This window comes from Lampris incognitus, chromosome 2, assembly GCF_029633865.1.
Source record: "Lampris incognitus isolate fLamInc1 chromosome 2, fLamInc1.hap2, whole genome shotgun sequence".
NCBI lineage: Eukaryota > Metazoa > Chordata > Actinopteri > Lampriformes > Lampridae > Lampris > Lampris incognitus.
The window spans coordinates 72,527,738-72,537,880 of NC_079212.1; the positions used below are offsets into that span (position 1 = coordinate 72,527,738).

The 10,143-nt window shown below is 50.7% G+C and overlaps 1 protein-coding gene across 1 annotated transcript in view; it reads left to right on the plus strand.

The window, feature by feature from the left end:
- The window catches only part of si:dkey-96f10.1 (6-phosphofructo-2-kinase/fructose-2,6-bisphosphatase), an 88,406-nt gene extending 84,820 nt beyond the window's left edge, over positions 1–3,586 (plus strand). The window contains exons 11-14 of the mRNA XM_056302078.1: positions 1,814–1,943; positions 2,365–2,427; positions 2,581–2,645; positions 3,527–3,586. Coding sequence (XP_056158053.1) covers positions 1,814–1,943; positions 2,365–2,427; positions 2,581–2,645; positions 3,527–3,586 — 318 coding nt within the window. The remainder of the gene's footprint in view (positions 1–1,813; positions 1,944–2,364; positions 2,428–2,580; positions 2,646–3,526) is intronic.
- Positions 3,587–10,143: the final 6,557 nt, after the last annotated feature.

The following is a 10,143-nucleotide window of genomic DNA, read 5'->3' on the forward strand; positions in this document are numbered from 1 at the left end:
TTCATAGGGCCCAAACAGGTCCATGGTGGTGAACTCAAATGGAGCTGCTGGTCCTGCCCGCTCTGGTGGGAGGTCACCCATTATCTGTTGACAACACTTTGCTCTTGCTGTCCTACACGTCACACATCCATCTACTAACTTTTTGGCTACTCTTCGACCTTTAACTACCCAGGCTTTTCTTCTCATTCTCAAGAGTGTTCCTGTCACTCCCTCATGATTCGCACTGTGCGCCTCTCTAGCTAGAAGTGTAGATATCCACGCTTCATGTGGGAGAATGGGCATTGCAGTTTTTTCTTCGCTAAAGGACTGGATCCTGCCTCCACAGACAAGAAGTCCAGAATCTTTGTCTTTAAACACTGCTAACCTGTTGAGTGTCATGTCAGAGAATGTCACACCTTCCTGAGCTGCTAAACAGAGGTCTCTAAAGGCATCTTCTTGTCCTGTTGCTGCACTGATGAGTATCAACAACTACCTTTTGACCATCAACTGAAATTCCGATGGTTTCTCAAGTGTAACGCCGATGATTTTCAACTGTCAAGTTATTTAGGGGAATTTGCTTCAGCTCCCACCCAAACTTGAAAAAGGCCTTAGCCAACCACAGGGAATTTATGGTACAACTCGAACAGCAATCTTCTTTATTCTTGTTTTAATTTAATTATTTCAACTTTCAAGCTTTTTGAAGATTGTGTTGTTAGGTTGAAAACCTTTACAATACAAAAAGGGAGAAAAAAATAATACTGCCATTACTGCTAATTCATTCCACAAGTACAGAAAAATAAACCTCATTTTTTACTTAATCGTTCTTTTTAAGGGTATGAACAGAATGAATCTCTCATATTCTACATCCTTTACCAAATTAAATCGATATATAACCATACACATTGCACTTAATTGCACAGAACATGGCTAACCTCAAGCTAACTGAATTACACGTGAGATAAACTACACAGCAAGGACATTAGCCTAATATCAGAATGCTAACTAGCAATGAATTATAACAGTAACGCTAAACACTAATGAATTCTAATCACAAAAAAAGGATTAATTAGCCCACCAGTGGCATCCCTGTAGACGGCCAGCAAGATGAAGCTCTCCCCGCTCCAATTTTGGTTTAACTGCGACTACTTGGCTCTCAGATAGCGCGCATCTGCAGCTCACGCCACACTTTCCGTCTCTCCCTCTGTGAGTTCCCCTTATCGTTCTTCTTCATGAAGGATTTTTTTTCCTTCTTCGTGCCCTATGCATGACAACCGCCAAACTCAACTTCCTTCCGTGTCAAAATAAAAGCCGCCGTTCATTTAGGATCCGGCGGCACACTCATTGAACACAAATATTGCCATAGTCCTGAGTCATACACGGCCTCTGGATGGTTCAAACTGTTGTTTCCTTGTCTTGTGATGTGTGAGTGACATGGCAGTACTTGGTCTATTGAACTGTGGGGGCATACCTGCTCAGCTGGACTTGTTATTCAGCCTTTGACCACTAGGTGTGTGATTATGGTTTATGTAGATTTCACATGCCGGCTTGACTGGAAGCTCAAAATAATTAAAGGTGGAGTTTAATGGCTGCGGTGGGTGGCGTGCAGTGGGCCTGGTTTCTGTGTGGGAGGTGTGTGTGGGGGGTACGGGTTTCATTGCCCAGGGGGCCCCAGGGGGTACTAATCCAGCCTTGCATCTCCTTAATGTATAATGACTGTCGTTGATTTAAACTGAGCTGAATTATTTGCATTTGTGCAAGTGTATCTGTGACAAGTTTTTATACAGTATGACACCTCTTAGTTAATCTGTATTTGTACCCCATGTTTCCGTGCCAGTCCTATGAAGACCTTGTCCAGCGTCTAGAGCCAGTCATCATGGAGCTGGAGAGACAGGAGAACGTTTTGGTCATTTGCCACCAGGCTGTCATGAGATGTCTGCTGGCCTACTTCCTGGACAAGAGTTCCAGTGAGAGAAACACACACTTAACACTTCTACAAGAGGGATAGGAAGCTTTTCATGTTATGCATAAACATTTCTTTTTCATAATTTCACTGACTCCACCACTTTTGATGCTGTCCGCCTACACTGGCATGGTTTTGTTAGTCCTGGCTAGCACTGGATTGAATTGTTCAGGCGAACCAGCCCTCGTAGATCTAACGAGAATGCCCTCTAGCCTGTCCAAGATACAGTGATATAGAAGTCATTGCTAGTGGCGAGAGGACTTGTTGGTGAAGGTGGAGGCTACAAGAAGATTATAAAATAATGAAATAACTTTTAAGGCCTCATAAATAGTCTTTTCTTAGGATTCAGTTTCTCAAAACAGATGTATACAGTATACCATTTTGGAGTAAAATGGAGGGAATATCTTTCTCTCTTCATGCCAAAGTGGAGCTGCCCTATCTGAAGTGTCCTCTTCACACAGTTCTCAAACTCACCCCAGTTGCCTATGGTCAGTGTCATTCCTCACTTTTTATCTCCTCAGATTATAATCATGTCTGTTTTTGTCCTCCGTTGGATCTGTTGCATTCTTCTTCTAACCAGCTTGCTTTTCTTTAAAGAATGGTACAGTCTCTCTCTACTGTTTCCTACTCTTTCTTACCAGGATGTAAAGTGGAGTCTGTCTTCCTAAACATTGAAGCTGTGAACACACACAGGGACAAACCAAATGTGAGTAACAACACAGACACACCGGAGCACAGGGGTTCTGACACTCCATACACTGAATTTCTCACATGTACACCGAATATCATTAGCTTATGATGAGACCAATAGCACACGTTGTCCTTTGTACTGCACATGCAAGAACCAGGAGGTATCACCGTCATTTCAAATGGTACATTTTGTATATCTCTGGGTATGCCATAACTAATTTGAAGTTGTAATGTGATGCACAATGATAAATTTCCTTAATGAACCCCACATCGGGGCGTCCGGGTGGTGTGCCGGTCTATTCCGTTGCCTACCAACATGGGGATCGCTGGTTTAAATCCCCGTGTTACCTCCGGCTTGGTCGGGCGTCCCCACAGGCCATGTCTGCAGGTGGGAAGCCGGATGTGGGTATGTGTCCTGGTTGCTGCACTAGTGCCTCCTCTGGTCGGTCGGGGCGCCTGTTCAGGGGGGAGGGGGAACTGGGGGGGGGGGATAGCGTGATCCTCCCACGCGCTACGTCCCCCTGGTGAAACTCCTCACCGTCAGGTGAAAAGAAGTGGCTGGCGACTCCACTTGTATCGGAAGAGGCATGTGGTAGTCTGCAGCCCTCTCCGGGTCAGCAGAGGGGGTGGAGCAGCGACCGGGACGGCTCGGAAGAGTGGGGTAATTGGCTAAGTACAAAATGAACCCCACATCGATTCATTAAGGTCAGCCTTGTGCTCCCATCTACTCAAAATAACTGAAAATCGCTAAAGAAAATGGCTATATGCACCTTAAACCAGCCAGAGTCTCAAGTTGTATGTGATGGCTGCATTATTCTAAACGTCCTCACAACACATACACACAGTGTGTCACTATGGGTCAGACTGACGTCCCTGCTGGCTGCTGCTGTCTCTCAGAACGTGGACGTGGACAGAGACCCAGATGAGGCACTTGAAACCGTCCCCGAGCACATTTAGAGACGGAGAGCCCACACAACATGGATGTCCTCTCCGGTCTGCTGTCTTGGAAAGTGGCCAAGTTTTTTGTTTTGAAACTTTAAAATCGTGGTGGTTGTTGTTAATGTGGTGGTGGTTGTCAGTTGTAATGTTGTGTTCACACCAAACGCGAAGCAAATTTTTCCGCGCAATGAGATTACATATAAAGTCAATGCAAAGGTGCGAATAGGCTCGCGATCAAACTCGTGCACGTAAAGCGAGGGGAAGATTGGCGTTGCGTTTGGTGTGAACGCCACTTGAGAGCTCGTCTGTGGTAAAGCGTTTCTGACAGGGCAGCCTGCTGCTGTTGTCATGCGCTTGTGACGCAGGGTGTACGTAGGCTGAATGTGTGTGGTGTGACGTGGGGGGCTCCTTTGGTGAAGAACATACCAGTGTCACTAAACACTGGCAGATCACTGCTCTTAAAACTCGGACAGTGTTGAAAGGCACTGCTCCTTAATCCTGTCCTGGGTTCTCGTCTTCCTCCCACCTGTGGCTGCTTTAAACTTACTAACACTGTGAAAGAAGTCAGCTTCACTACATGTACCACAGCAGTCTGTCAGTCCATGTCTAATAAATTATGTCTGCAGTCAGACAGCAACCTGACGGATGGGCACTCAATGCTGAATGTGCAAATGCAACAGTAAACATCTATATAAGTTTAATTTATTATAATAATAATAATAATAATAATAATAATAATACTAATGATAATAATAATACTAATAATAATAATAATAATAATAATAATAATTATTATTATTATTGTTATTATTATTATTATTAAACGCAAAAGTAAAATCTTACAGTTTGGTCAAAAGGATTTCTGTGTGAATGTTTGTCCCAGCTGCATCCAATGGAGAATATTGGGTTGACAACCTGGAGTTGTCATGGTTTTGACTGCCACGTGATAGAAAAGGCTGCGGCAGCAATGATCTTCCCTGACCGTCTCTCAAAAGAGCTCTAGCTGGGCTTTGCATACAGACGAACTGCAACTCACGATGACGGACATGTCCGCAAACTAACTGCCAAATACCACCGTGTGTTATCACGATAAATATGTACACCGCACACACCCAGTATACTGGTATACACACAAATAATGCTCATAAGATGTAGCCAGATGTGTGTGTGTGTGTGTGTGTGTGTGTGTGTGTGTGTGCTGTAGCATCTTCTGTGTCCTCACCTCATCTCATTTATTCAGGACTTTAAAAAGAAGCCTGTTCTATGACTTGCAGTCATGTCTTGTAAATTACTGCGCTTCTTGAAACATGAGCGGGTCACACGTCTTCATATTTCAAAGTTTGCGGGCTAACTGTGGAATTTTGCTGGCATGTTTGCTACCGTCACTGGTATATTTGTTACTGTAATTGGTGTGTATGTTATTGTCACTGGTGTGTATGTTACTGTCACCGGTATGTTTGTTACTGTCACTGATATGTATGTTACTGTCACTGGTATGTATGTTACTGTCACCGGTTACTGTCACCGGTATGTTTGTTACTGTCACTGGTATGTATGTTACTGTCACTGGTATGTTTGTTATTGTCGCCGGTATGTATGTTACTATCACCGGTATGTATGTTACTGTCACTGGTATGTATGTTACTGTCACTGGTATGTATGTTACTGTCACTGGTATATTTGCTACTGTAACTGGTGTGTATGTTACTGTCACTGGTATGTATGTTACTGTCACCGGTATGTTTGTTACTGTCACTGGTATGTTTGTTACTGTCACTGGTATGTATGTTGCTTTCACCAGTATGTTTGTTACTGTCACCGGTATGTATGTTACTGTCACTGGTATGTATGTTACTGTCACCGGTTACTGTCACCGGTATGTTTGTTACTGTCACTGGTATGTATGTTACTGTCACTGGTATGTATGTTACTGTCACCGGTATGTTTGTTACTGTCACTGGTATGTATGTTACTGTCACTGGTATGTATGTTACTGTCACCGGTTACTGTCACCGGTATGTTTGTTACTGTCACTGGTATGTATGTTACTGTCACTGGCATGTTTGTTATTGTCACCGGTATGTATGTTACTATCACCGGTATGTATGTTACTGTCACTGGTATGTTTGTTACTGTTGTGGGAGTGCAGGAATGAGGAGACAGAGAGATCGAGTCGAGTCAATTCCGTTTGCTCGCCACACAAAACAACACTGATACAGCACAAACTCTTGTGGCAACCAGCTAACCGCTAGGCTGATGCAAACATGGCTCCACCAAAACTCAAAAACTCTAAGCAGTGCCTACGTCAGCAGTCTGAACATCTGCCTTAAAAGAGCAGCAGCCCCTGGTGAATCTACCCTCAATTGTGTATCACCACACAGCCCCCCCCCCCAGAATTCACCATCAGGAAAAAATGCAAATCAGTAATGTAACACAAAAGAACTCAGTGAAACACAAACAGCCAACAGACGAACAGTCCTCAGTGAAACAGTCAACGTCTCGGGGGGCAGACCAGGCCACCAAAACGGCTGCGCAGATGGGGTATGGGGGCAGGGGCAGGGGACAGAGCTGCAGCCCAGGCAGTGGCTGAGGCTGGGCCGCGGGCCTGAGAAGGGGGGCGTCCATGCCGCTAGGGCAGAGCCAGTTCAACCAGCCCACCCAGGTCAAACTGGGCAGGCTTGACCGAGACCCGCTCTGGCTTGCCCCCCATGTCCACCACAAAGCTCTTAGGCCCCGCTTCCAGGACGTGGAAGTTACCGTCGTAGGGGGGCTACAGGGGGGTATGGTGGCTGTCGTGGCGGATGAAGACGTACCTGGCTGACAGCAGATTCTTGAGGACGTAGGACTGAGGGAGGCAGTGGTGAGATATATAGGGATCGGAGTGAAAGCATTGGCACTGTCCCGGGCCACTGCCCGATGAGAAGTTGCTGACCAGGGGGCAACAGCGTCCGGGAGAAACTCACCTGGGACACGCAGCGGCTGGCCGTAAACCAGCTCGGCAGACGAGGACTGGAGGTCTTCCCTGGGGGCAGAGCGAAGGCTGAGCATGACCCCCGGGAGGCGATCGACCCAGTTGCTCTCCGTGAGGCTGGCACAAAGAGCGGCCTCCATAGACCGATGAAACCGCTCACAAAGTCCGTTGCCCTGCGGATTGTACACTGTGGTGTGGTGGAGCTTTACCCCCAGCCCCTCCGCGACTGCAGTCCAGAGCTCCGACGTGAACTGCGGGCCCCTGTCAGGTGAGGTCAGCCGGCGTGCCAAGACAGGCCACCCAGGACCCGATGAACGCCCAGGCCACCTCAGTAGACGTGGTCGATGACAGGGGAACAGCTTCCGGCCACCTGGTGGTCCTGTCCGCCATGGTGAGAAGGTGAGTGGACCCGTGGGAGGGGGCAGGGGGCCCACCAGGTCCACATTCACATGGTCAAAACGCCTCTCGGGCACCAGGAATGGCGCCAATGGGGCTTTGGTATGACGGTGTATTTTGGAACGCTGGCACGCCACGCCAGAGTCAGCCCAGACCTTGACGTCCTTCCTGAGGCCGGGCCAGACAAACTTGGGCCCCACGAGCTTAGTGGACGCCTTCACACCCGGGTGGGAAAGGCTATGGATAACGTCAAAAACACGGCGTCGAAAGCCGGTGGGCACCATGAGGCGGGGCTGGCACGTGGAAACGTCGCTGAGTAGCGTGGCGTTGGCGCTGTCAAACACCACATCCTCCAACCGCAGTCCCGTCGGCCGTCCGATAGGCCTAGATGTCCGCGTCAGCGGCTTGGTCTGCAGCCATTGCAGCATAATCGAGTCAACAAGTGAACGGACCCTGCCACCGCCCGGGAGAGGCAGTCAGCGACCAAGTTGTCCTTGCCAGCCACGTACCGGATGTCCGTGGTAAACTCCGAGATGGCAGAGAGCTGACACTGTTGGCACCCGGACCACGGCTCGGAGGTCTTGGCCATGGCAAATGTCAGCGGCTTGTGGTCGACGAAGGCAGTGAAACGGCGGCCTTCCAACAGGAACCTGAAGTGTCGGGTGGCGAGGAATAGACCCAGGAGCTCCCGGTCGAAGGTGCTGTACTTCCGCTCGTTGTCCTTAAGCTGTTTGCTAAAGAAGGCAAGGGGCTGCCAGGCGCCGCCAACCCTCTGCTCGCACACCGCCCCAACCGCATAGTCAGAGGCGTCGGTCGTGAGGGCAGTCGGGGACGGGTGCGCCAGCAAAGCGGCATTGGCCAGCGCAGCCTTGGCGTCGCCAAAAGCTTCGTCCATCCCCGGAGACCAGTCTACCTCGCCCTTGGCTTCCTTGCCCCGCAGGGCCTTGTACAAGAGCCACATTCGGCGAGCTACGTGGGGAATGAACCTGTTATAAAAGTTCACCATGCCCAGGAACTCCTGCAGGGGCTTCACAGTGCGGGGGCGTGGAAAACTGGCGACGGCGATCATTCTGGCAGGAAGCGGAACGGCTCCATGCGGGTAGATGCGGTGGTCGAGGAAGTCGATGGACGACAGGCCAAACTGGCACTTGACTGGGTTGACTATGAGTCCATGCGCACTGAGCTGCGTCAGGTGCTCCTCCGCGGTGTGCTGACCACGAGAATGTCATCCAAGTAAACAAACAAGAACGACATATCTCGTAGCACAGAGTCCATCATCCGCTGGAATGTCTGCGCTCCCCCCTTGAGACCGAAGGGCATCCGCAGGAACTCGAAGAGTCCAAATGGCGTGATGACCGCTGTCTTGGGCACATCCCGAGGGTGGACCGGTACCTGGTGGTAGCCCCACACCAAATCTACTTTGGAAAAGATGGTGGCCCCAGCCAGGTGGGCGGAGAGGTCCTGTATGTGCGGGACGGGGTACCGGTCAGGGGTTGTGGCGTTGTTCAGGCGACGAAAATCGCCGCAGGGGCGCCAACCACCGTCAGCCTTAGAAACCATGTGCAGGGGGGAGGGCCACGGGCTGTCCGAGCAGCGCACAATGCCGAGCGTTCCATGGTGGCAAACTCCACCCTGGCGATTGCGAGCTTAAGAGTCGAGGCGCCGAGCACGTGCGTAGACTGGGGGGCCGTAGGTGGCAATATGGTGCTCCACGCCGTGCTTAGCCACCGCTGACAAGAACGTAGGTGTGGTGAGGTCAGGGAACTCTGCGAGCAATCGTTGATACGTATCTCCGGCGGCGAGCATGTTTGACAGGCCGAGCGTCCCTGCACCTCCCAGTGTGCACGGAAGTGTAGCGAAAGAGACAGCATCGATCAAGCGACAGTTCGTAACATCCACCAGCAGCCTGAAGGCGCACAGGAAGTCCGCGCCCAGGAGGGGAACCGACACCGCGGCCATAACGAAGTCCCAGCCGAAACGCCGCCCGGCGAAACACACCTCCACATACCTGGTGCCGTAGGTATGTATGAGCTTGCCGTTCGCGACATCCATCGGGGGGCCTTGTCCGCCGGCCATGGTGTTCGCGGCCGATGCAGGCAGGATGCTACGCTGAAAGCCAGAATCGACCAGCAGCCGCCGGCCAGATGAGGCGTCCTTGATAAACAACAGCCTGCTGTTCTCGCCGGTGCTCATAGCTGCTATTGAGCGCCGGCCCTGGCGTTTCCTAGACGCTGAAGCTGCATGGCGGGCGACACTGCTTGGCCCTGGGCACCAAACCTGTTGTGGTAATAACACAACCCGCTGTCACGCTGGCGGCGGGCAGCCACTGCAGCCACGGTGCCCGCTGCGTCCTCCAGAGGCGGGGGCGAGGTCTGGGTAGGGAGCATCGCATGAGTTAACTGCTGCCAGTTGGCGAGGAAAATCCTGTCCGCTTCCGCATCCAGAGCGCGGTAGTCTTTGGTGGCGGAGGGGGGGAGCTGGCTAGCGCTGTGCGCACAGGCGCTGGTAGCTGCCGTAGAAAAATATGGGTGAAAATGAAGGAGGGGTCCGCCGAGCCCAAAACGGCCAACATCTTCTCCAGCATCTCAGAAGGTTTGCTATCGCCGAGTCCGTTGAGTGACAACAGGCGATCCGCCTTCTCCATCTCCGACAGCTCGAAGAGCTGCAAAAGGAAGGCCTTGAGTGCGCCGTACTTTCTCACAGTCGGGGGGGCTTCCAGTAGCCCCATAGCTCGAGCCGTCGTCCGGGCATCTAACGCAGCCACCACATGGAAATACCTCGTAACGTCACGCGTTATTCCTCTCAGCTCGAACTGGGCTTCAATGTGCTGAAACCATGGCCGGGGACTGTGCTGCCAAAACTCGGGCAACTTCATCGGTGCTGCTCAGATGCTAGTGCTAACATGAGCCATACCGTTAGCATCACTCGGAGCCGGAGCGGTGTCGCCATCGCTTTGAGTCGACATATTTGTTGTCAACGTGCGGGGTGACCAATGTGGGATTGCGGGAATGAGGAGACGGAGAGATCAAGTCGAGTCAATTCCGTTTACTCGCCACACAAAACGACACCGATACAGCACGATCTCTCCTGGTAACCAGCTAACCGCTAGGCTGCTGCAAACATGGCGCCACCAAACTCTAAGCAGTGCTTACGTCAGCACTCTGAACGTCTGCCTTAAAGAAGCAGCAGCCCCTGGTGAATCGACCCT